Genomic DNA, 26063 nt, shown 5'->3' with positions numbered 1-26063 from the left:
AAGCGGCTCAGAAAATGGATGGATGGATGGATAATATATATATATATCGGTTAAAATGAACTGCTCAGTTTTTCTACATCGTTTTGCAGCACATTTTAACAGTCACACAAGAACGACAAATACCCAAGATTCTGCATAGATATATGTTGCAGGTATACTTGAAGGGTGAATGACGTGCACACGCATTAAGCAGACCTGTGTATGTCCCATGCTGGCCGCTCCTATCAAAGCCTGTTGCAGGGCTCTGCTCTTCAAAGTGCAGTCCTGCTGCTGCCCCTCGGCGCTCCATACCATCTCCAGCAGGTACTGGATAATATCTGGATGTCCTCGGAGAGCGGCATGCACAAGAGCGCACTGGCCGCTCTTATCGACATGGTCGACCTGGCAAATGCATTTTTGTTAGCTGTATTGCTTCTCACAGGGTGAATCTATTGCATATCTATTGATTGGGGAGCCGTTGCAGATTGTTTAAGAAGATAACCCATCACAGTGTTCACTACTGTGATGTGTTAACAGCAGATAAAATTTTGTATAGATGCATGTATGTCATAACAATAAAAATACTTATTCTATTCTTCTACTGCTCACAAGATGGTGCATTCCTAAACTCCTATTTTAATGTAATGAGTCACGAGAGTTGTATCAAACATTCTGCATTCAAAAACCTCAACTAAAGCTACAAGTTAGACCCTTTTTACTGAAAAATCTTGACATGCTGAGGAATATTGCTCCTCTAGTATTGTAGGTGGCGATAATGCGCATTAAAACATTTGTGCCAAAAGCCACACGGCAGCTGTGTTCAGAATCATTCACTCATTCCCTACTCCCTAATCACTAACAGTGGAACCTATTTTTTCATTTGCCCAAGTTTGTGTACGATTTGGTTTTCAACAGGCGGATGACTGGTTAGCACATCTGCCTAACAGTTCTGAGGACTGGGGTTAAAATCCCGGCCGCGCATGTGTGGAGTTTGCATGTTCTCCCCGTGCCTGCGTGGGTTTTCTCCGGGTACTCCGGTTTCCTCCCACATCCCAAAAACATGTGTGGTAGGTTGATTGAAGACTGTAAATTGCCCATAGGTGTGAATGTGAGTGTGAATGGTTGTTTGTTTAGATGTGCCCTGCGATTGGCTGGCAACCAGTTCCAGGTGTACCCCGCCTCCTGTCCGAAGATAGCTGGGATAGGCTCCAGCACGCCCGTGACCCAAGTGAGGATAAGCGGTACAGAAAATGGATGGAAGGATGGTTTTCAACATTTTTATTGCCGAAATTTTGTACCAGTTTTCGGTCTTCCGCACGGTTTTTGTACAAATGGTCTGTACGAAACTCATCTGCCTGTCCATGTGACTCACCCACTAATTTCCTGGAGTCGAGCGCCCACACAAACCATCACATGCACATGTGCAACTTTATTGAGTCTTTTCTTGAAGGGCTTGGGTGTCGTCACACCGCGTTGCATAACGGATGTATCGACCATTTCGATACTAGCGGTCTTTTGTTTACTACGTATTTTCCCGACCATAAGGCGCACTTAAAACTCTTAAATTTTCTCCAAAATGGACATGGCGCCTTACAATGCGGCGCGCCATATGTGTGCACCGAGTTCTAAAATCTGTAAATGTTGCTGTGTGACTTTGATGAGCGCTCCGCTTGACTGACTGGGAGCATTTCCTGCTGACACGCTGCTTATATAGAGGAAAGGCGGACGTGACTGAGGACAGCATGCGGACGTAAAGGGTGCGTGTGAAGGAGGACGCTAAAGGCACACCCCCAGCAGGTATATAGCGCAGGTATGTGCATTGTGCAAAACAACATCGTTTGGCTAAGGACCCCCGAAAATGGCACCTACGAATTGACACGCTTACGAAGCACAGTTTAAACTGCAAGCTATCAGTTACGCGGAGGAACATGGGAATCGACCAGCCGCGAGAGAATTCAAGATCAACGAATCCATGGTTCGCAAGTGGAGGAAGCAGGAAAACGAGCTTCACAAAGTCAAGAAGAGGACGCTGAATTTCCGCGGAAACAAGGTGAGCTGACCCGAGTTGGAAGAATAACTCGTGTAATGGATTAATGAGCAAAGAACAGCCGGGAGAAGCGTCTCTACAGTCACCATTCGACTGAGTGCAATAACGCTTGCAGAAGAAATGGAAAATTTTCAAGGAGGTCCATCTTGGTGCTTTCGTTTTATGAAACCGTGCCATCTATCCAGCCGGGGAAGGACTACAGTGGCGCAGCAACTTCCGGCGGATTACAAGGAAAAGCTGGTCATCTTCCACTCCTACTGCAGTAAAAAGATTACCGACAAACACATCCAGCCCAACCACATCACCAACATGGACGAGGTGCCGCTCACTTTCGCTCACTTTCGACATCCCGGTGAACCACACTGTAGAGAAGAAGGGGACCACCACAGTAGCGATACGCACAACGGGGCACGAGAATTCGGCTTTTACTGTTGTGCTTGGTTGCCATGGCAATGGACAGAAACTGCCACCTATGGTGATTTTTAAGAGGAAGACGCTGCCTAAAGAAAAGTTTCCAGCCGAAGTCATCGTTAAGGCCAATCAAAAGGGCTGGATGGACGAGGAGAAAATGAGAGAGTGGCTGAGTGAGGTATACGTAAAGAAACCGGATGGTTTTTTCCACGCGTCACCGTCCCTGTTGATCTGTGACTCCATGCGCGCCTATCTCACAGCCGCTGTGAAAAACCAAGTGCAACTAAGACTGCGAGGCAACGCCGGGCGAGTTACACCACCATATGTGAATGGATTGTGGGTGCTTGGGCTAAGGTATCTGCTTTAACTGTTGTCCGAGCTTTCACGAAAGCCGGCATCATTGCTGAACAGTCCCCCGGCAACGAGACTGACTCTGACAATGACGAGAGGGAACCCGGCGTGTTTGTTGGAGAACTTGACCAGCTGTTTATTTCGGATACAGAAGATGAGGACTTTGATGGATTTGTGGATGAGGATTGATAAAAAAAATAACATGAGTACATTGTTAAATACTTCAATAAAGTACAACCGAACTCAGTTTTGCTCCCGCTGCCTTTTTAAAAACATTGTTTTAGCGTGCATGCATGCTACCGTATGTTTTAAGCTAGCGTATGTTTTACCATGCCTGCGGCCAATAATACAGTGCGCCTTATGTATATGTGAAATACAGAAATAGACCCCGTAACTGAGACTGCGCCTTTTAATACGGTGCGCCCTATGGTCGTGAAAATACGGAATTCAGACATGCCCCCGTCTTGGTGTTTTGTCTGTCTGATTTTGTCAGCCGAATTTAAGTATGGTGAGACGTTGCTGTATTAGGGGATGTAGCCCCTCCTCACATGAGTGCGCGACACTGAGCATTACCTCGCGTGTTCATCGGAAACATTTTGAATTTTTGGGGGGGAATTATTTATTGAGTGAAACTGTTCAATACGTCACCATGGGGCCAAAGAAAGTTCCAAGTGCCTTTGATAAGTGCCTTTGCCTCTGCATCTTTTTGCACAATTGTCAAAAAAAAATATATATATATTTTACCGGCATTAACAGATAACTAGCAACCCTTTACTGCTCAGTGACTGTTTTTCGTCAATGTCTTTATGTCTCCAAAGTGTTCTCTGTCAATTGACTGTCTGTTGTCGTACTAGAGCGGCTCCAACTACCGGAGACAAATTCCTTGTGTGATTTTGGACATACTTGGCAAATAAAGATGATTCTGATTCTGATAAAGACGACCAGAAACACCATAGAATTTCCTGTGGGAAATATTGCTTTGCTTTCCATTGGATTTGGTCATAGTCAGACTTTTTGGAACGGATTAATCACAAAAAGCAATGTTTCACTGTCTCAGGATTTTTATAAAGTGGATTATCCAGTATAGCTCACTCATCAGTCAAATGAAACATTGTTTTAGAACCTCACTTGAGTCCACTGTGAATTACACCATTTCCTGTCATAATTACAATGTCCGGAATCAACGTCAGCTTGTGGACCTTCCGTAAGAAACAATGAACAATTAAATACATAATAATATATAATAATACTGTATTGTTTTAAGCTTAGTGTATTTTACAAAATTGATACAAACCAAGCACTTTATGCCCATCCGTGGGGTTAATCTGTTGCTTTACCTATAGTAAAGATAATTTTGCACCACAACTCATGACTTTGTCTGGTGCCAAAATTAAAAATTAAAAACCCTTCCCTAAAAACAGAAAATAGATGTTCGGTATCGGCACAATGCATCATGGGATATATTGCCTTTCTAGTGATCATCGGTTGTTCACTACTCTTCAAAAAGCATTGTGGTATAACCCATACTCACTTCAAATTGGAACAGCTCTACAAAAAGGTGTTGACCTTTTTGTAGTGCTGTTGATATAGGGCACTATATAGTGGATCGGGAGTGTCACCGTTTTTAACACGCATCTGCTCACCTTGGCCCCCCGCTTGCAGAGCATCATGACAAGACTCAGGTGTCCCGCAGCCGCCGAGTAGCACAGAGGGTTCATTCCGTTTTCTGACACCACCTCCACGCTGGCACCGAACTCCAGCAGCAAGGATGCGATTTCAAGATGGCCGAGGTGGCACTGGACGCAGATAACTGGCGCGTTGTTCAGCACCTCGGTGCGGTAATTGACGTTGGCTCCACCCAGCATTAGCAGACGACTCACCTAGTGTGCCACACAGTCAGTCAGCAACATTGGGCTCCTCACTAAAAGTATAATAAAACTATAATATACATTAAAGATGTATAAAGTACAGTAAAACTGAGCCCTCCTGCGAATCCTGAAAATTTTAAATTGCCTATATTGACAGTTTGTTCCGTAAATATACTGTAACACAAAGTATGAACTCAAAATAGTATAATTTCAATCTCATTTTACAACATTAGTCTTAAAAATAAATATCTTACAGATGCTTAATAGCCACTCAGCAAAAAGGCACACGTGGAGAAAACTCTATGAAGAACCACGCCTTTTTCGCTTCTACCCAACAAAAATCTCTCAGTCGACATGTGTGACAATTTGTGTGACAAAAACGTGAAGAGTTATTTCGTGAATAGCTGAAGATGGCCCCCCCCCACCCACCCCCCCAAAAAAATACATGAATAGGTGTGGGTTAACTACATAAAAAAATGCAAAAAAACACACACTGATTTAAATAAGTGGCCCTCAATGCAGATTATGATTATGAAGTATTACTGTAGTGGTGCAGTCCGCTGTGAAACAATGAACTTTTGATCAACACAGCTGCTGTCAGATTTTTTTCTTCGATAGCTTTTCCAAATTTTTCTGAAAATAACAGAGGATAGGTTCCCCCCAAAAAATCTGCGAATAGGTGACTTTGCAAATGCCAAATCATGAATATGCAATAATCCATTGTATATAATTGCCTCATCATACTATTACATAATCACAACAAAGTGATGGATAACTAAATCAGAAGTTAAGGAACGCAGTTCAGCTATTTTTTAACTTTATTTTAAAAAGGGGTTTGGTAAAAGTGTAGACAATTTTTAATTTTGGTAAAAATTTTAGCGAGAAACAAAGTAGACCCACATGATTTGCTTTAGCGGGCCACCTAAAATGATCGCTACGCCTTGAGTTTGACACCTGTGCTCTGAATTGCCCACAGTTGTGAACGTCAGTGTGAATGGTTCTTCTTCTATATATGCCCCGTGATTGGCTGACGACCAGTCCAAAATAGTGCACCGCCTCTCGCAGCCCACCCGCAATATACTGTAATAAGGACAAGTGTTATTGAAAATGGATGGGTGGATGAATACGATGAATAATATATGCAAAGACCTGATCTCAACCCTAGATCAACTCCACATCTAAATATGAGGTTTTTCAACACCATCACCATGACAATAATATATATACCGCCGTATATTTATATTCTAGTCTAATCTCTTAGAAATGTTACCTTCACCTGAACTCAAGCATCTTCTCAAAGTAAAGGACGGACAATCCACTGAAGAAAATATCAAAACAGATTATTCTCCTCTCCGGTATAAGGAAAACCAATAATACACGTGTAGTACAACAAACGCACAGGGCCAAATGAGTATTCCGAGGACAGAATATGAAATAGTGTTAATTTGTTGGTTCTGAATAGATCTACTGTGACGGAGGACAGAACAAGGTCACTCTTGTAAATGTTCCATTGTGAGTGATGTTGCACTCACGCATAATAACTCACAAATGTATATTGGTGATGACAAGAAGTGAAACGCTAACACCTGTGACAAGCGGGAAAAAGACAACTTATTTAGCCACAAGCCGGAAAGCATCAATCAGAGATAATGGGCTTTCTTGAATAGGCTAATGTCTCCTCCCAATACAAACAAAAGAGGAAGCGCACAGCATCTGAATTGATTTCAAATGTTATTGTTAGAGGTTGTACAAACTCTTTGGTATTACTCATAACCAATAAACAATGTGCATAAGAGGGTACAGACTGGTCCACAGGCATCAAACAAAGACGCACATGGATCTGCCTTGTGTACATTTGAGTTGATTGGGTGGCCGGCATCAAATATTAAGTGTATTTGTGGCGCTACCGTGTCTTTTAACACATTTTTGACATTCAGGCTACACATTTTATCAACTGAGTAAAAGATTGAGAGGGTTCATGCAACAAAGATGTAGAGGTCTGTTACCTTCCATGCTATGTAACTGAACTTTACAACTAACGTGACCTATTTTACAGTGTAACTAATACAGCAGATGTCATTTTGCACTGAAGCCAGTGGACTCACTAGGCCCAAGCATCCACAACTACAGTCCTGACGGTTTAAAGGAGATGGTTTATGAAGTGAGAGTGCACATTTGACCTTCGTGCATCTACATTTACTGTGATGTGACGGGGGCTAACAGTTAATGTTTTTCCAGCCCACTTTCGAGTCATCATATTTTGTTTCCACTGTTCATAGTCTCAGTTACCATAGCCAAAAGTGCGTTATCGTCGTCTAATAATTGATTGCTTCACATACACACGGCAGTGGTGGGAAGTAATGAAGTAATTATTGGACTGAAGTAGATTTGTCAGGTATCAGTCAGTATAAATTTTTCTGAATACTTTTTTCTTTTATTCCCTACATTTGAAAACAGATATCTTACTTTCTACTCTTTGTCAAAATAGGTCTGTTAATGTTTTTCCAACCTCGACAGAGACGAAACAACGTTAAAAATACCAATAGCTAATTTGAAACTAGTTCAAAATGTTGGCAAAGCTGTGGGAACACTTATAAGCTTTGTGTAAATTAATAACAAGTTATCAAAATTGATATTTCTGATTAACAGTAAAAATTCACTTTTGTTTCTTCAGGACAATCAAAGTTTGACCGTTTTTCCTTTACTGTTAATCGTCTTCGACGGTCCAGAAAAGCGCTGTATAAATACAATTATTGTTATTATTATTATTATTAAGTGAAAGAGCTGAATCAGTACAGGGAACATAAAGTAGGATTGGGACCGAGCACTGCCACACATAACGAAAACCTGTGAAAAATTGACACTGCTCCCAAAAGGGAATTGTAATTGCTTATAGCTGCCACAAATGGCAGCAAAGCACTTAAAATGGATAGGATCATAAAGCATCAACCCCACCCATCTAGAATGTACACAATCACAAACCCATTATACATAAACAGCTGTAGTTAACTTATTCAACGCAAACAAACCACCTTCACACGAGGCACATTCCTATTATTAGCGAGCATACTAGTTTAAATAGCAAAAACTGATGTGACATCACACATGCGCAAACAAATACACACACTAGCACTTTACACAAACAGTATGCGTCATTCAAATCTAATTTTTTAAAACAAAATACATGTTAGGGAATAAAGGCAAACCGTAACAGCAAATTCAAGGACTGCCAACGTAACAGGATGTTTCAAACGCAGGTGAAAAAAACCCACTAAATTAATTCACGACTACACCAAGATTCCATATGATCAGCGAATACCGAACTGCAAAATGTGAGGGTTCCCTGTACTTTTACTATATTGTTTTTTAACATCTGTACTTTTACTTAAGTACAGAGTTTGAGTAATTTTACCACCACACGATCTCACCTTCACGTTGGGAGTGTAGAGGTTTCTCAGAGAGGCTAATGCTGCAGAGAGGCCGTCGGCACTGCAGCTGATCCACAAAGCCTGCAGCACACTGGATGACACACCCGTTTTCTTACTCAGGCCCTGCCACACACAGGCAAACAACAATATGAATGCACACAAACACACTTGCATAATACATAACGAAAGCTAAACATGAGATCTTTGTGCTTGTCTCCATTCATTGATGACCGCAGTCAAAAACACAGGAATGGAACACCAATAATTATCCAAAAAGAAATGTACTTAAACTTAAATAATACGTTTTACGCGCATCTTTCTTACCTTGAAGATATGTGCCTTAAGAATGTGGTGTCCCAATTCCATGGTCTGTTGCCGATTCAGTTTCCCTTCTTGACGGGACAGCATGAATGCAATGAGAGCGTGACCCGTCCTGTGCAACACAATAGAGCAGTGTTTCCCAATTTTTATTGAGCCAAGGCACCCATTTTACATTAGAAAATCTCATAGCACACCACCAAACTAAAAGTATGAATACTGACTGAAATAATGATCTCATCTCTATTACCTAGGTCCCTTGTACCTTGTATTTACCCAGAGATGTACTTACTTAGTGTGAAATGTGGGTCTATATAATTTAACACAAAGCTAATATACTCGCAGGAAGCCATGACCTTTTGGGCTGTATGAATGGCAACAGGTAGATAGACAGGTTAATTGGGGCTTTTGCCATCGAGTGGAAGAGCATTTAATAGTTCTGCCTGTCACTATACGTCGCTGGCCTAGACAGATAAATAAAGATAACCCATCCATCCATCCATTTTCAACACCGCTTATCCTGGTTAGGGTCGCGCGACGCTGGAGCCTATCCCAGCTGACTTCGGGTGAAAGGCGGACTACACCCTGAACTGGTCGCCAGTCAGTCGCAGGGCACATATAGACACAGACAACCATTCGCACTCACATTCACACAGTCACTGAGTGGGAACTGCACCCACGCTTGCATGCACCAAAGTCAGGCGAGTGTACCACTACACCATCAGTGAGTAAATAAAGATATATTTGGAAATTAACTCATTCACTGGTAACCGCTTTCAAAAGTTCTCCATATTGCCTGCCGTTTTAGAGCCTTTTTACTGATCTTTGCTTCTATTTTTTTCTGTTTTTTAGTAATAAGCTGTAGAACATGGCCTGGTTTCACCAAAAACACTGGTTTCTGACAAAGTAGCAAGGAAATTTGTTTGTTTGTGTGCAAAGAAATATGTAAAGCAGAACAATCACTTGGACGCTAAAATTTTTTTGCTTTTGTGACAGCTCAAACTAGAAAAGTCCAAAGCGACTGAGAAAAGGCTTTTGATGGCAAAATAATAATTTATTTACACATACACATCTAAGAAATGGAGTGACGCTGACTCACCGCATGGATCGAGTTGAACATCAATGGCTTTTTTCCCCCACATGGATTCGCCACTTACTGCATCATCTTTTCTCACAATAGCGACACACACTTTCTACTACCTACCGTGACACATATTATGTTCATACCATACATATACATACCCCTGTTCGAGTGTGAGGTGCCATTCTTCACTGGTATAAGACGTGGTCAACATTCAAATAACTACTTTATCAGGTATGTGCCGTATCATTACGAGATAGAGGCCCAGCTTCCTTCTTGGAGTGTCATTATAAAGGACATGCATGATTGGAGATCACTTTGATTGGGTTAAAATTCTCTGTAGTCAGAAACAGCCGCAGCATACCAGCTTCTATCTGCATATTCATTGCCTCTGCCAAATCTCAAGCCTTTGTTTTAATGAATGATTAGAATTATGAAACTCTGCTCTGGTGGATTTAGGAATCTTCTCTTTGTGAGCACAGATAATGCAGAAGACCCCGGGAGGGAAAAAAGCAAACAGAACTGATATCATCTTGTCTTCAGTTTTTACAAAAGCCTTTTTTTAATCTTTTGTTTAGGGTTGAGTCCAGCTGTTCTTTCTTATCACTGCTGTCAAGATTTACATTTTACAGTGGCCATATAATTATCACATCTCTTTGTTGTTAATTTGTTTTAGAATAGTTTAATTTCTTCCTAATCCTTTTCAGACTAGCGGAACATAGTGTTTCAGTATGGGATATTTATATTGTAGATTTTATTTATTTATTTTCTTGTTTTGTACTGGGCGGCACGGTGGCAGACTGGTTAGCACATCTGCCTCACAGTTCTGAGGACCGGGGTTCAAATCCCGGCGCCGCCTGTGTGGAGTTTGCATGTTCTCCCCGTGTCTGCGTGGGATTTCTCCAGGCACTCCGGTTTCCTCCCACATCCCAAAAACATGCATGGTAGGTTGATTGAAGACTCTAAATTGCCCATAGGTGTGAATGTGTACACGAATGGTTGTTTGTTTATATCTGGCCTGCGAATGGCTGGCAACCAGTTCAGGGTGTACCCCGCCTCTCATAAACTCATAAACATCTGCAACGTTGTGATGATGTTCATCTGCGATTCAAATTTCGATCGCATAGTTACTGACGCTTGGCCACTCATGAAAACTACCTGCACAATTTCGCACAATGTGCGACAGTTCAGTCGCGGTTGGCCACATCACTGGGTGTGTGGTCGGCTTTAACGGAACAAGTTAAACTTCTAAGTCAAGGTAGCACTGTGTTTCTTAGTTCGCAGTATTGGATTAGAAAGCAAAGGACTAACCTCGGGTCACAGAGGAAGTCGGTGCTCTCCCCGTCAGCCCTCCACACAAGCCACTCTCTGAAGGACGGGTGGCAAAACATGCGCGTCTTGTCGCGGCGTCTGATGAGGAAGCCCGACAGCAAATCCATGCGTTGCTGGAAGTCCTCCCAGGGCAGCTCCCCTCGGACGTTGCCAGCGTTGATTGCGTGGAACAGCTGCTCGTCGGTCATGGGGTGCAGCGAGGCCAGGGCCACGTTGAGGATAGGCAGCGAACGATCAAAGGCTGAATTGGTCATGAACTTCATGTTGCACTGCAGCTGGTAGAGCTCGGCCAGCGAGACGGGCACCACTTTGTAGCTGGAGCTCTTGATCACCAAGTGGCCCCTCTCGAATAGATCCAGGGTGAGTTTGAGATATAGGTAAGAGCCCTGACTGCGGGAGATGAGGTGGCCGCTGAGCTTTCCCACTGTGACCGGGTCCGCTTTACCGTTGAGGCTTATGTTGTTCATGATGTCCTTGCTGCCACTGATGCGGTACTGGATGTAGGCGTTGAGGTCATTGCTTATCTCTTTATTGTCCATAAAGTCATCCAGAGAAATCTTGGAGAAGGGCAGAAGGCCGGTGATCTCCTATGGAACATAGGAAGTAAATATAGAATTGATTAACTATAAAAGCACGACATTAAACTCAAATGAAAATGATAAAACAGCCAGAGCACTTGTCTATTGTTTCAAATATTTATCACTTGCAAAATCAATAAAAGACTTGCTTGACCATAGGATCTTACTGGCCAATTTGGAATTGGATGTTTTCTCCCCTGAAAACAATACTGTTTTTCTATTTTATATTTTTTATACTATCACCAATGTGTGGATTATTTGTAAATCAGAGGAAAAATCCTTGAAATAATACCAACCCATCATAACAATGTCGAGGTTGATATATCAAAAGCTCGCTGCAAACTAAAGCTGAAGACATCCTCACCCTGTGTGTAAAGCGTCACACATTGCGCGTGTGACAAATATCAGAGGAGAATCTCGGAACAGTTGGTGAACTGAGCATACACACTGACTCTTCAGGTTCTAGCAGACACTTGTCACTGGAAGAAATGTTGATATGAACTAGCCAAGTGCTTGCATTTGGGTACTCACTGATAGAGTAATGATACTTGATTATGCCATTAAGTCTTTCAAATGTGATGGAACAGTTTTATTTTCACTTAAATATAACACTTTTAGGAGTAACAATTTGTCATTACAGACATTTTTAACATCCAACTGCATGTTTTTCTAACGGTTTTGCAACACATTTTACTTAAACGCAGCCTGTAACACAAGGCAATTCAGTTATGGGGTTTCCCAGAACACTAGGGGGCACTATTTAAAAGGATTACAAAAATAAGGGATGGAGAAGAACATAAAGTAGGGTGGATATACTAGTAGGATAAATGATGCCATGTTACCCGTGTGTGTTAATTACAAAATAAAGTCAGTAAAAAGACTGCTTCTTGAGAATACTACAAGTTATAAAATAAAACAGACAGGAAAACCGAAGTGATACTTGATCACACTATCACTTGCTTCTCATTACTAAATGTACCGCGCTGCAATGTGTCACCTGCCTGGCCTGGCCTCCTCTACCTCGGCTTAGAGAAATTCTATGCTTGCCTCTGTCACCGCCCGAGCATAGTTCATTATCCATTTTGCGGAGCATAATTTGCAGTCGGCTAAAAGTGTTGTAATTCGTGTTTAGCTCAAAGTAACTGACATGGCTCCTACCTGGAAGGTATGTGAGGCTGGTAAAGTAGTATCGGTGTCGTAGTATCGGAACATTTTTTCCAAGTACGAACTAACAGTATCGGTCGCCACCTGTATCAGTGCACCCTTGATATGACAACAAAGTCAGATGTGTCAGAAGATGGATGGGATGGCGGCGTGGAGATGAGCAGCGTCCCGTTGCCAAGCAGAGGTCTGAGCCACCGTCTACATTTCAATCTATGTCCTCGGGATTGGAGAAATCAATGCACCCTAATCCTCCAATCCTCAGCCTGTCCGGGGCTGAAGTAACATTGCTCGACGAGATAACGCTGCTCGCGTAACACACACAAATGTGTACACGGATAGAGGCGTAGCACTCCATCAGTCCTAATCCACTGAATGGATGCGGTGCTGTTGAAACCAGAAGTGTGTTGACTTCGCCATGGACGGCCAGGCATCCTCCAGTTGATGATCATTGTAAGTATGTATAATGTTCAAATAATTTTCCAATAATAAGGCCAGTTAACTGTCTTTTGAATGACAACATTGAAGAAACAGAGGAAGCGGATGGACAGCAATCTCAGACTGTCCTGAATATGTATAACTTTCCAAATGTCAGTATGACAAAACTCTCTCTCCTTGGCTTAAATCTCAAGAGAGAACATAACAGGGGGGAGGTGAAGAATCAAGGAAATCAAGTTTTTCAACTTGAGAAATAGCTGTCTATACTGCCGACAAAATAAAGCCAAAGCAACATACACAATGGAATGTCAGGGCTTAATCCATGCATTCTTTCATTTTCTATAGCGCTTATCCTGTTCAGGGTCATGGGATGCCGGAGCCTTTCGCAGCTGACTTTAGGCAAAAGAGACTACAGCCTGGACTCGTCGCCAGTCAATCACAGGACAGACAACTCTTCACATTACAGTCACAGTCACTAATTGGAAAGTGAACCGAAGCCACTTGGACAGAGATCAGGAGAGTGAACCATTACACCTTCAGAAAAATATTATATATAAAAATATTTCACTTTTTTCTAATCATACCCCAATATCTAAAAAGTCATTACCTTAATGAGTTGTACCTTACCAGCAAGTTGACACGGACAGTGACAACCAGTTTAAGCCAAGGAGGGAACTTGGTTACGATTTTTGTAATGAAGGAGGCAATGGTGTCTCCGTAGTCAGGCTTATGGAATTCAGCTTCGTTCAGTCCATCTATCAAAATGATGAGATTCTCCTCTGGAATCCTTCGCTCTGGAATGACAGACACACAGAGTTAGGGGAGGAAGATGTGCAGTCGGGTTTATAGAAATCACATCCATGATGTCACTTTTAAAAAGGCCAAACCTGACATTAAAACGGCAATGTTTTTACCTTTACGAAGGTTGGCCAGAGGCTCAAGGACGCCCCTCCGGAAAGCGGCCAGGGGGTCCTGGACGCAGGAGCGCAGACTGAGCATGCTCTGGAGGTGGGGCTCTTTCAGCAAGAGTTCCCGGTATGAATTAAGCTGGTGTGCTCGGCACAACAGGGCGGCGATGCTGTGCACAAACTCTGGGACCAAGCAGGTGTATGTGTTGTCTGCTTGGCAATAATGATAGGCCACTACCTGTAAAGCAACAAGATGGACATATTAGCTGAAGATTCCTGGTCAATGCCACATTCAAATATGACCCGCTAGTGACTGGAAGGGTGGCCTGAAAATTTTAGACACTTGAAAGATTGTTGATAGCTTTGGTCTTTCGTTTGGGGCCGAGCTTTTAAACATAATGAAAAGGTTCTGTGCTATACTATGTACACAAAAGACCTATTCCTCTCGAGTATTATTAAAATGTCTGTCTAAATCTGTGTCCATGGGCACTTCTGCTTTGCCGAGATAATCCAGCCACCTATCACGATGCTAATTAGACAAACATGATTATTGCACACGCCTGTGTCTGCCCACAAGAAAAGGCCACTCTAAAATGTGCATTTTTTTTACTGTAATGCCACATCTGAGGTGGATGAATTACCTCAGCAAATGAGAAGTGCTGACTATTTTGGATACATAAATTTTGGCCAGTGTAATATGGCTTTGCTGGAAACTGTATTACCAGAGTTCATCACAAGTTTTTCATCACAGAAGATATAGTAGTCTTTTGAGAAAAATATCCGGCCAACTACCACAGAGTATCTGATTAAGACAGTACAAAGTGCTTAATCACCTAAAATAAACTCTAAATAAAAAAATCCCAGGTGGACTTCTGATTCTGAGCACGTCAAGGAAAGAGGTAGAAGTCGTAAAGAAGGAACAGAGATGCCTGGAGGGAGCATAACACTGTCCTAATTCCACTCCAACCTGGAGGAGCTGACACACTTTCAGGGTCAGTGGGTGGAGGGAGCAGGTGACCTGTTCTTCTATTGGATACATCCCAGTTGCTCACTGATTAGTCATGCAACCTTGACCAGCTTCTGGAATAGTCACAGCCTGCTCGTCCCAAGCAAGGAAAAAAAATGCTAACTTTGGCTGAGCATGAGGGATTTCTAATGACCTTTGTGTATTAACTTAAATATTGAGACAACTAAAGCAATATAGTTTGGTGCAGTTAAATACAGTATAGTACGTCATTCACGTGATTTAATTGGCAAAAGCTGTGATCTGTAACAAAACAAGTAATCATTCCACTTATGTGTTTATGTACTACCGAAGTATATTGCTGCCACACACGAAAATAAAAAGTTCAGTTTCACATTATAATGTGATAAAGTTTATGTTTTAATGTGATAGATTTCATGTTTTAACGTGATAAATTTCACGTTTTAACGTGATAAATTATCACATTAAAACATGCTAAGACTGACTTCACCACTCGGCTAAACAAAACAAAGCAATTCCTTCTGGTTCAGGTCACTGGCAGAACTCATCGAAGGTACAGTATGAGTGTCATCTATTTATTTATGTATGTATGTATGCATTTATTTATTTATTTTTTACAGTATTATCGAAGAGCAGCGTAGTTACGTAGCTTGAAATTTACAAGACATAAAAAGAAGACACACGTACATAGGACTCCGCCAGTGGCCTGAATGGGAATGGAATTGCTTTGTTTTGTTTTGTTTTGCCAAATGCGAAAATGAAGCTGTTCACATTTTTACTTGATAAATTACCACGTTAAAACATGAAACTCATCATGTTAGAAAGTGAAAATTATCATTCCAAAGTGAAATTGATCACGTTAAAACATGAACTTTATCTTTGTTACTGAACACTGCTCATTAGTCAATGTACCACTGTTGCACCAACTGCTGATAGACAACATAGTGCTAACGAAATCCAGATCAAGATTGAGCATTTCTAACTATATGTGAGGGCATTAGGTTGTGGCTTCTTATTGCTGCATGAAGGGTCCAAGGCACAGCCATAGTTCCAAAACAATATAGCAGCTCACTATTGCCTCTTGAGGAACACCACCTTATTCAGGCTCAAATAAATGATCCCAATAACAACATCCCGCCTTTGTACCTTGGACCCATTGACCCCCACCTCCCAGCCATAGTGCTTTAACGAAAATGTACCTTTGCAGCCAGCCGTTTGACAGCCTCTTCCCTGCGGCGCTGCATTTCAGGGGTTCCTGGACAGCTATTGGTCCTCAATGTATTCGTAGCACTCGAGGGGGGAGTGGGCTGCGGGGGCTGGCTGAGAGGAAGTTCTGAGTTTGACCCTACACCACCTAGATGAGAGAAATTGTGCTATTAATTGCCGTTTTTGTTTTGGCAACCATGATTGCCTGTATTTTATAGTAGTAGTTCATAGTAGAAATGTTGTTTATTACTCTTAGGAGAGGCACTAGGACTGTTGGATGCAATCTGTCGCATGCGCCCGCCATGGCAGCTCAGCGCGACCAGGCGGGAGATAATGGCTGTCTTCCCATAACCCACACTGCCCACTACCACGACGCCATGACTCTCCGCGGACTCGCTGTCCTTCAAGACGTCTTCCAGTTTCTGGAAGAGCCAATCTCGGCCCACAAACACAGAATCCATGGTGATGCTGGGCACCTCGAACAACAGGGGCTTGAGCATGATGTCCACGGGTTTGTAGGGGGAGAAACGACCTGGGAAAAAGGTCAGGAAAAATTGAACATATCATTGAAAACATTCAGCTTTCCAATAGCCAGAGAGGCTTAAAGTTGAAATTGTGTTCTAATCCAAGGTCGGTTTATCTCCCCAGATTGCATGTACAGTAATAACACAAATTGCAGTCACCTTTAGAGTCCTGAGGTGGCCTTCCCCCTGTATTGTGCCAGGGGAGGCGAATGGATGTACGCAGCGGTGTGTTGCGCTGTTCATCGAGATAGCTCAGGTCTTCCAGCTTTGTGGAGCTGGTTGCTATTGATACAGAGGAAGGAAAAAAAAAGAGTGAAGGAAACATTCGGGTGAATCTTGATTTTGCTTATCGTAAATGTAAAGTGCAAAGTAGAGAAAAACATAATCCAGCGTGGTTTTATTACACATTTGGGGTCTCCATGTGGAGATAAGGACACTTTTGCAGCTTGCTTGCAAAAGGTGTAATGATACTGTTTTGGTGCAGCAGAATGTACTTGAAAGTATCCCCCACTCAAACCTTTAAACTCTTTGTCAATACCACAGACTCGACAATTGGAAGCTTTCTTCTCTATAAATAAAAAGTGTCTGGTGGTATCATTTGAATATTCCGTGAAATGAGATTTGAGATTTAGATTGCTATAAGAAAACATTCCCAGAAAACATTACTCTGGCAGAGATATTGTGTACTTCCTTTTATTTGGACCAAAGAACCATAAATGCATCAACTTGACAACAGATTTTAGGCAGAGTGCACACAAACCCTCACATTCTTTTTCCTTTCAGCCATTCCCAGTGTTTTTAATTTCAATACAAATGCTTCCGGCTAAACTGGCTGGAAACGACATGTTCTCCATGTCAACAATTGAAGTGATGTCACTCTCTCAAATAATCTGAAAAAGATTTAGGAGCAAACTTATTCCAGATGATGTCACAGACTCATGCTGAAAGGTCCTAGATGGTCCTCTGAAACTTAGGCAACTTGATCTTTAGGGACTTAAATTAAGATCTTGTATCATGCGCCCTTAGCAAGCGGAACAAAGTAACTTTCATGTTCATTTGTGGACCCTCGATAGAACGGACTAATAGGGGTAGGGGCCTGGGGGATCCTCCGATATAGCCGATTGTCCGTGACAATTTGAAGCACTGAGGCCATATGCACCCATAGTACTGTACAGTACAAAATTACGGTTTTGTAGGGGTTTTCATGACCTAAAACGGAAAGTACAGTAAAAAGTTATTGTAAATAAATATTTTAAAAAGCTTGAAAATATTTGAAAGTGTCACATTTTATCCAAACTTACCACGACGGTGTGCTTGGTCATGCTGACATTGTTGACGTACAGTCAACAACATCATAGGCGAGTCGCTTTCATGAGCCTCAAGGAATTTGTTTACTTCCTAGTTCCAAATCCGTTGCAAAAGGCAAACGGCTTGACAATAAAAATATATATATATATTTTTTTTAAATTTCTGTACCAAAAACAGCATGTTCCAGACTCCAGAGATTTGTGTTTGTATTCCTCAGTGTTAACACTGCCGCCGTGCCGGCTTTCTTGCTCTGCACTGCGAGTCTATGTACAATTGACAATAGATATACAGGGATCTCGGATGTGTGTCTGAGACGCACAAAAATTAGCAGGGACGCATGAAGCATATTTAATCTGTGTCCGTTGACGTGTGGTTTAAGACCCGCCCCCGGTGTGTTTGTGTTGGCAAAGAGCTTCCACACACAGCGAATCAAAAATACGAATCCTGCCTTGGTGCTACCCAATCAAAGGCAGAGTACAGCGGGTTATCATTCCACACAGTGTTTTCTAAATTCAATTAAATTAATACATTTTCATTGTCTGCTGCTCACCACGCAGCAAGCTGCTGGCAGAATGGAGTTTGCTCTGTAGATGCACACAAATGGGAAACTTTATGGAAAGTTAACTATTTATTACATTCACTAGCCTGCAAGCTTACAAGCTAGCAAGCTAAGGGCTGGAGCTAAAAAGCTCACTCAACTGCGGCGACATCATTAAATCGTCAGCGTCAGTTGTATGTGTGTTCCCCACGTACGCGCACACACACACACACACACACACACAGACACACACACTCACAGACGCACGCGGGAAAGTTAAGTTTTTATAAACATAACTACAGCGGCACACGTTATCAATATTCAGATAGTAGTTGACTTACATAGTCTCACAGTGTAAAATTATCTATGGATATATCCATTATGACATGGCCGCCATGTAAATCCCCCACATTCAACATGGCCGCCACGTAGGCACAAGAGGCACGTCTTTTGGAATTGGAACTGTTTTTTTGGTATATCTGTGACCCGGAAATATGTCAGTCCCATTCTGCCTGAACTGCGCCACAGTGACAGTAAACAACAGTGGCCAATTCCGGAACTACAAGACTTTGTCAACGGCAGTTTAAGTGAAAAATAGCAACTATTTTTGGACACATTGTTCAGTTCCAACGGTCCGTTTTATCCGATAACCGTTACACCGGGGTCCGTTTTATCGAGGTTCCACTCTACGTAGTTTTCAATGTTAAATGACTCCACACTGTGTCTGATGACACCAATCTGCAAATAAAGACAAGCACCCGTCTGGAAACGTATCGCCTGTTGATTGAGCTGATGGAGAGCAGCACTGTATGAGACAGCTGGGAAGAGCACAAGAGCAGGTAGGGAGCAAATTGACTGAAAGGCAGAGATACGACAGGAAAATCAAAACCAAAAATAACGCTTAACAACACAAGAAATCCAAAACACAGAGGCCAACACATGAAATAGATAGTATGAACATGACCACGCCATGTTTGCTCTGTATTTAACACAACCTTATTTTTAGTGTAATTCTGAGCATGCTACCGCAGCTGACCTCATACAACCTTGCTCCTATCATATCCATGTTATGTGCATTCAATTTAGACTTTGCTAAAATAGTTGTCCCAAAGCTGCAAATTTTACTCTGGCCTTGTTCGTCTCCATGATGAATGGTTGAGATCGTAATCTCTCTCTTCCTGTGTGCACGTGTTTGTGGATCTGGTTTTGGATCGCCAAAGAACCCTGCTGTGCATAGTGATTCTGTTATATTTTATCTCCTCCTAGCATTTGTACAGTTCCTGTGTCTCGATTGTAAGATTATCCTAACCTGAGCATTGTAACATAGTTGGTTATTCTCCGTTTTAATGCGATTCAGACTTCTGTGAAACCTATTCTGTTACTGTAACCACCTAAGCACTTATTCTGGTGTTTCACTGCTCAACTTTTTCAGTTAATTTAGCGTTTTGCATGGGTTTTCTGTCCGCGAACAGCGGGGAAACCAGGGAGGATTGGTGACTGTTTGAAGTGGATGTACCTTTTAAAACACGATGCTGGCAGCTCCGTAGATCAAATGTGCTTAAAGCCATTTTCACACTGAGGCAGAGACAATGGCGTCATCAACGAGCGTTATCGCGATTGGTTCGTAGAGTCCAAATCGATACCATAGGCCAAATTTATACCACGTATACCTCGTGTGAATTACTATCAAAACTCGGTGTGCACCCGAGACAGCTTCAAAAGGTCTCTGTCCATTTTCAAGTTAACTCAACTTTCAAGTGTGGTTCAGTTCACTTTAACACACTGTTTAGTCAGATTACAACTTTATCCATATGCTTTTACTGGTCTGATGCTAAAAATGCTGAGTGAGCACCATGTATCTTTTCCAATTGCTGAGGATGGAGGGTTAGGGGTGAGGAAGAACCTTTTGGCAGATATGTAAATCTAGGTTCTTGTGAGGGAAAAAAATACAGCTCTATAAACCCTCATGTCAACACTGACCTCTCATTTCTCAGCTTCTCTTTCCCCATACAGAGGTTATATTACCTTTACCTCTTATACGAGTGTGGAGGGAAAAAATATCTTGCAAGCCACAGAAAGTTGCAGATGACTGCTAAAAAGCTCAATGCGTTCCCTCAGCATGTTGCAAAAAACAGACCGCACACCATATGTGAATCAAACAACAATCAGGCTGATGACGAATACGTAACATTCAATCATCTTTCAAAAAACTGTCGGTGTAATACTTGGGGAATGTATTTTAGGAGAGCAAGATATACCATTACCACTCCCAAATTGATTGCCATGGTGACACATGCTTACTCCTGTTGAAGGGCAGAATCAAAACCAGCGAGCACTACTTTATCAGAGCCTCAACCAGAGAAGCTGTCACAAACACTCAATTCTTCTCTTTTTCACTCTGTGGGTCAGTCACTTCCTCTGTAACATCCAACTAATTAATACTCTGTTCACCTATAAAAGGATAATAGAGGAAGCTGACATTAATACAAGTTTGATGAAAAGTTTAAACAAGACAAGGCCCTCTTGGCTAGTTTTACCGATTTGTCTAGTCATTAACAGAAGCTAGTCTTCATATAATTTGAACAAATGAAATACAGAACAAATAGTGACTTACATCAGAGTGGTGGAAATTCAAAGAAAAAGTCAGTTTTTCCCAGCATAAAATGGGCCCGTATGCAAGTGGGGTTCATTCAGCTCCTTAGCTAAGTCTCGGGAGAAGACTGCCAGTGGATGAGCTCACTGAGGCCACAAAAGCAATTGCTGTGCCCCAGTGCTCCCATGCAGGCACACTGACAGCATTCAGCTGCTGAGTGGAAGGCTCGGCTGCCCTCACTCTCTCACTTGCAGTCGCTAAATGAATGCGACGCTTTGCAGAAGAGTGTCACCATGCCTGCCCTCACCACCATGTATTGTACTTCTGTACACAGTTCTGAAGGCATGAATGAAGGCTGTGGAAAAGGGTGATCTGCTGGATGCGCTGATGAAAAAAACAAGAACTCTGGTTTCCAGTGTTTGATCTCAGTTTGAAATGAGTAGAAAAAGTGTGGAATTAATCAATGGAGTCAGGTGAGGGTTTAGTGAGAGGCTTATGAAAGAGAAGACTGGGGGACAATTAAAAGGAGACAATTAAACTGTAAAGGGTCCAAAGCAGGATAAAACTACACATGGCCAACACTGATTATTAGAGGAGCTTCCCTCGAGAACTCTCTAGTGATAAAGCATAAATGTTACTTTTACGTGCTCTTTCGAAATTACACATTCAGCATGATAGAAATTTTTCCATTTGTCATCCATCAAGTAATCTTCCTTGTTAGGCACGATTTTATACAGACCCAAAAATCTCCAACTCCTTTTCTGCTTTCTGTTGAAACCCACTTTTGATTCATTCCGGCCCTTGTCTGCAAGATAGCAAATGTAAGATCAGTGCTCAGGCCCAGAAACCATCTTCTTTCATTCAGCTATTCCTACAGAACTACATTGTGACTTGAATTTTTATTATAGAGCAGCATTGTGATTAGATTCAAGTAAGACAGAAAGAGCAATAAATTAGCATGCAGCCTCCAAGGAGGACTGCTGATGAATAATTACAGTAACTCTACTCATTTCAGTGGTCGTGAATTTGGAGTTCAACCAAAATCCATTCATCCATTCATTTTTTTACACCGTGTATGTTCAGAACGGTCGCGGGTGTGCTGGAGCTGACTTTTGGTGAGAAACGGTACAACCAGGACTGGTCGCCATCAGATCGCAGTGGACATACTGTATAGACAAACAAGCATTCACAGCCACCAGCACACCAATGGACAATTTGGTCTTTAATGGACTTAACATGCACATTTTTCAAACGTGGGACATACTGTATTTTGGTTGAACTGCAGCCACTTTTTGGGTTGTTCAACTTTTCAGGCTCCTCTGTATTTCTGCACATTTGTCTCTGTGTTGACAGCTGTGTGTTTGAAGTAATGCTCCATTAAGTGCTTTATTCTAATATTAGCCAAAGGATGCTCCGATCTCCCGCAGGTTGTTGTGGATGTACAAGTAGTTTTATCTTAAAGCACGTTTTTTTAAATATGCGAATAAACCCGAGTACCCGGAGAACAGGCAAACACACGGGAAGGCTAGAATCTGGATTCAAACCTCCGACCTCAGAACTGTGAGGCGGCTTTGCTAACCACTCTGTGGCGCCCTTCAACCAAAATATTCAGGAGAAATGTGTTGTTGTAGTACACGTGATTCTGTAGTATACAGTATGTCTACGTCAACATTAAGTCAACGTTAAGAATAAAATGTTGTCTACCTTTATGCAAGGTTGTATACTCTTCCACATTCATCACTGTTTGTTGCTCACGATCAAGGGTATAATATACACATTGTATTATTTTTAAATATTATTTAACAGCTGTTGAGAATATTATTGTAAATTGTTACCTCAAACATTGGAAGTAGTTAATAAATAAATAAAGGTTTTATGATTACATGGGCATCTATCCCAGCTGCCAGACTACAATATAACACAAGATGGATTTTCTATTCTATCATTACCATTTTTAAATAACATCATCAGCTAATTAGCCAATGGACATTAAAGCTGGGATAGGATCTGCCTTTAAAGTAGTATCTATATTAGTTGATGTGTATTTAATTCATGGAAATTGTGCAAAAAACCCTGTCACTATTTTTAACTTTTTTTTACATGTACAGTATATATTTCCTATATTGATTAATTTACTTGCTTTTTTCTAAATGTCTTTTCTATTATTCAGGTTTAAATGAGAATTTCCCCACCATTGGGTTCAAATAAAATCTCAGCAATGTTTTGTAATCTTGTGAAATGTACACAGTTTAGATCCTCCCCAGTCCACTGGGTACCATCTAGCGGACTTAAGTAGGCTCTACTGTGACAGTGGTTAGTTGACAATGCGCCCCTTTAAGCGCCCTGCTACAGTGACATATAGACACAAAGAATTCTCAGAGAAAGGACATTTCATCAGATGTCACTGTGACCTTTTTTGGAAAGCTGGAGTTTTATTTGTGCCGTCTTTTCGGGAAACCACTTACAGAGCTCCGTGTCTCAGTCAATTCATGAAGTCCATGACAACGGCAATCTATCACAACACACTGACGATAAAGGCCTCTGTCTTTAAACAAGGTGACATTGTTTGGAATGACAACATTCATGGTCCAGCCAAAATTAAAATACTTTTGAGTCATACTTCAGCATCTTGTGACGATTACTGCGTGATGTCCTTAAATACGTCACAGATCAGGTGAAGATGACTTCAGGCCTTGTAATAAAACACATATGGGAGCTGCATACAAAGCTGCATTCAAGACCTTACTTGTCAACAATCCACAGACATAACGAGATGCCGAGCAGGACAAAATATTCTAGCTCTGCTATAGTATCGTTATACACAATGTAGAAAACACTATACCTTGGAAAGGAAGAACAAGGAAATTGGAGTGAGCCTCATCCTGGGCAATACCACAAAGCTCTGCTGAATCGCTGAACACCACAGATGAACTGGAGCATCACCTCTTATACACCATATACCTCAACTACAAGCGACTCACACTTAAATATGGGATTCCAGTGGCAAAAACAAATATGGCTCCTTGACTCTATCATCCTTTTAAAAAGGCGAAAGTCGAATATGTAATTCCAAATACCTACAGTATAATTAAGAGAATGGTCAACAGAGAATCGAGGACAAGAAACCCAATTGGTCAGCAATGTAAAAAAACAAAAACAAAAAAAGACTGCTATTTTTAGTGTGTGTGTGTGTTTCTAATCTTCAAGTAGCTACCTATTTTGATTTGTAATGACCAGCATTGATTGGATCTAAGCAACCACTGAAAATAGGAAGCACCTGTGTGTCCAGCTATAAACAAAATAGCCCATATGTTACTGATTAATAATGCAAAGTACAATCTTCTGCATGCCAGTTTTGGTGCATGCAGAATCCACACACTCCTGAAGTTTCCTACAAGCTCTGGCAATAAATACAAGATGAACTGATTGAGCAAAATTGTTCAGAAGGCTTCATAGATATTTTTGACTTTGCTTTGGTCCTATTCCATAGAGGCAGCATATGACTACAACACCTATATTTTAGTGAACCAAGGCATCATGAAGCAAAGATGGTTCTCATACAAATAATTTAATCGAGAGAATAGGTGCTGCCAGCCAGGAGGTGAAATATGAGGATTGAGACCCAAGACCACAGGTGCTGGTACTTACCTAGTGGAAATTGATGTGTTTCATCATGCTCAGCATGATCAAAGGTGATAAAATTCTATATAGCTGTCTGCACCACTGCAGAACTACAAAAAATACTTTCTCCTGTCAAGAACAAATAATTTTTGGGAAAAGGTACGCTTCAAAAGTCAAATTTGGGCTTATCACCCATGATATTATCAAGTCTTGAGCTCAGTATGTATCTAATAGCTTCACTCCACAAGTAGTTACTAAAGTTGACTTTTTTCTTTTTTGCGATGCCACCGCAGAAGGCTACCAGTGATGAAACATGTAACGATAATCGATAAACATATACACAATAAGTCATATAGGAGTCGAAAATTTACCCCTGCCACACACTTAAAACACAAACTTATTACAATATACTTTTTAAACACATTGTAAGCGTATTTGAACACAGCCAATGGTGTACCAACACATGTAGACAGACAATATAACAATACTCACAGGCATATATTCTTAATATTCTGTTAAAAAAAGACTAATATTGCTGCGGCTTACTGAGGAGTTTTGACCAGTTCCATGTATTGCCGTAGGTCTGCATTGGGTGGCCAAGATGCGCACACCAGAAGGAGCAGCATATTGTCCATTGAATGGAAGCAATAATATGTGACAAGAATAGTTTACTTCTTTACATGTGACAAGAATAGTTTAATTCTTTATCATAGCTCATTAAAAACAAATTACAAAAATGTTTTCTGTTTTTATGGGAGGCTGGAATCGATTAATAGTATTTATATTCATTTCAAAGGGGGAAAGATAATTTGAGGTGTGTTTTGAGTTACGAGCGTGGTCACGCAACAAATTAAACTTGAGGCACCGCTGCATACTGCGAAAATCCATAAGACCACTTAAAAGAATTTGCAACACAGGGAGCAAATGATGAACCATGATGAACCGCTAAATAGCGGGAACCTGTATGAGCAAAATAATCAATTAAATAATGATAACATTAACAAATTAAAAGCCTTTCAGTACGTAGAGCCGTGCGTTGAAAAAACTAAGGTTTTTGTACATAAAACGAAGGAAGTAAAAACTGCACTGTCCTCACTAATTGCTTTACGATAGAACATATTCTATATAGGATAGAACATATTCTATGTTAAGTACAATTCCTCCCAACTGAAACTTAATACAGCCCATCGTAATTGTGTGTAAATGAATCCTTCTTCCCATGTCCTTGATTTCCTTCCTAAGGACTTTGTCGCACAGTGTGAAATTTTAGGTGTGACTTGTGAAGGTACCCCAGAGGGCAATGCTGCATAACTATGACATAAGCCCATAAACTCTTGGTACACACACACACACACACACACACACACACACACAAACAAAAAGAGGAG

At 41.4% G+C, this 26063-nt stretch overlaps 1 protein-coding gene across 5 annotated transcripts in view; it reads right to left on the bottom strand.

Annotated features, from left to right (window-relative positions):
- tanc1b (tetratricopeptide repeat, ankyrin repeat and coiled-coil containing 1b) overlaps positions 1-26063 on the bottom strand; it is a 126763-nt gene that overhangs the window by 19921 nt on the left and 80779 nt on the right. For all 5 annotated transcript variants that reach the window (XM_061691679.1, XM_061691681.1, XM_061691680.1 and 2 more), the window contains 10 exons: positions 16775-16897; positions 16342-16623; positions 16085-16239; positions 13907-14138; positions 13620-13786; positions 10795-11402; positions 8409-8517; positions 8085-8207; positions 4432-4668; positions 196-381 (listed from right to left, as the gene is read on the bottom strand). In XM_061691679.1, the coding sequence (XP_061547663.1) occupies positions 196-381; positions 4432-4668; positions 8085-8207; positions 8409-8517; positions 10795-11402; positions 13620-13786; positions 13907-14138; positions 16085-16239; positions 16342-16623; positions 16775-16897 (2222 nt within the window). The remainder of the gene's footprint in view (positions 1-195; positions 382-4431; positions 4669-8084; positions 8208-8408; positions 8518-10794; positions 11403-13619; positions 13787-13906; positions 14139-16084; positions 16240-16341; positions 16624-16774; positions 16898-26063) is intronic.

Source organism: Phycodurus eques, chromosome 12 (assembly GCF_024500275.1).
Source record: "Phycodurus eques isolate BA_2022a chromosome 12, UOR_Pequ_1.1, whole genome shotgun sequence".
In the NCBI taxonomy this organism is placed as follows: Eukaryota; Metazoa; Chordata; class Actinopteri; order Syngnathiformes; family Syngnathidae; genus Phycodurus; species Phycodurus eques.
Note: the sequence above shows the minus strand (reverse complement) of the source record. Positions and strands in the feature narration are given on the sequence as shown.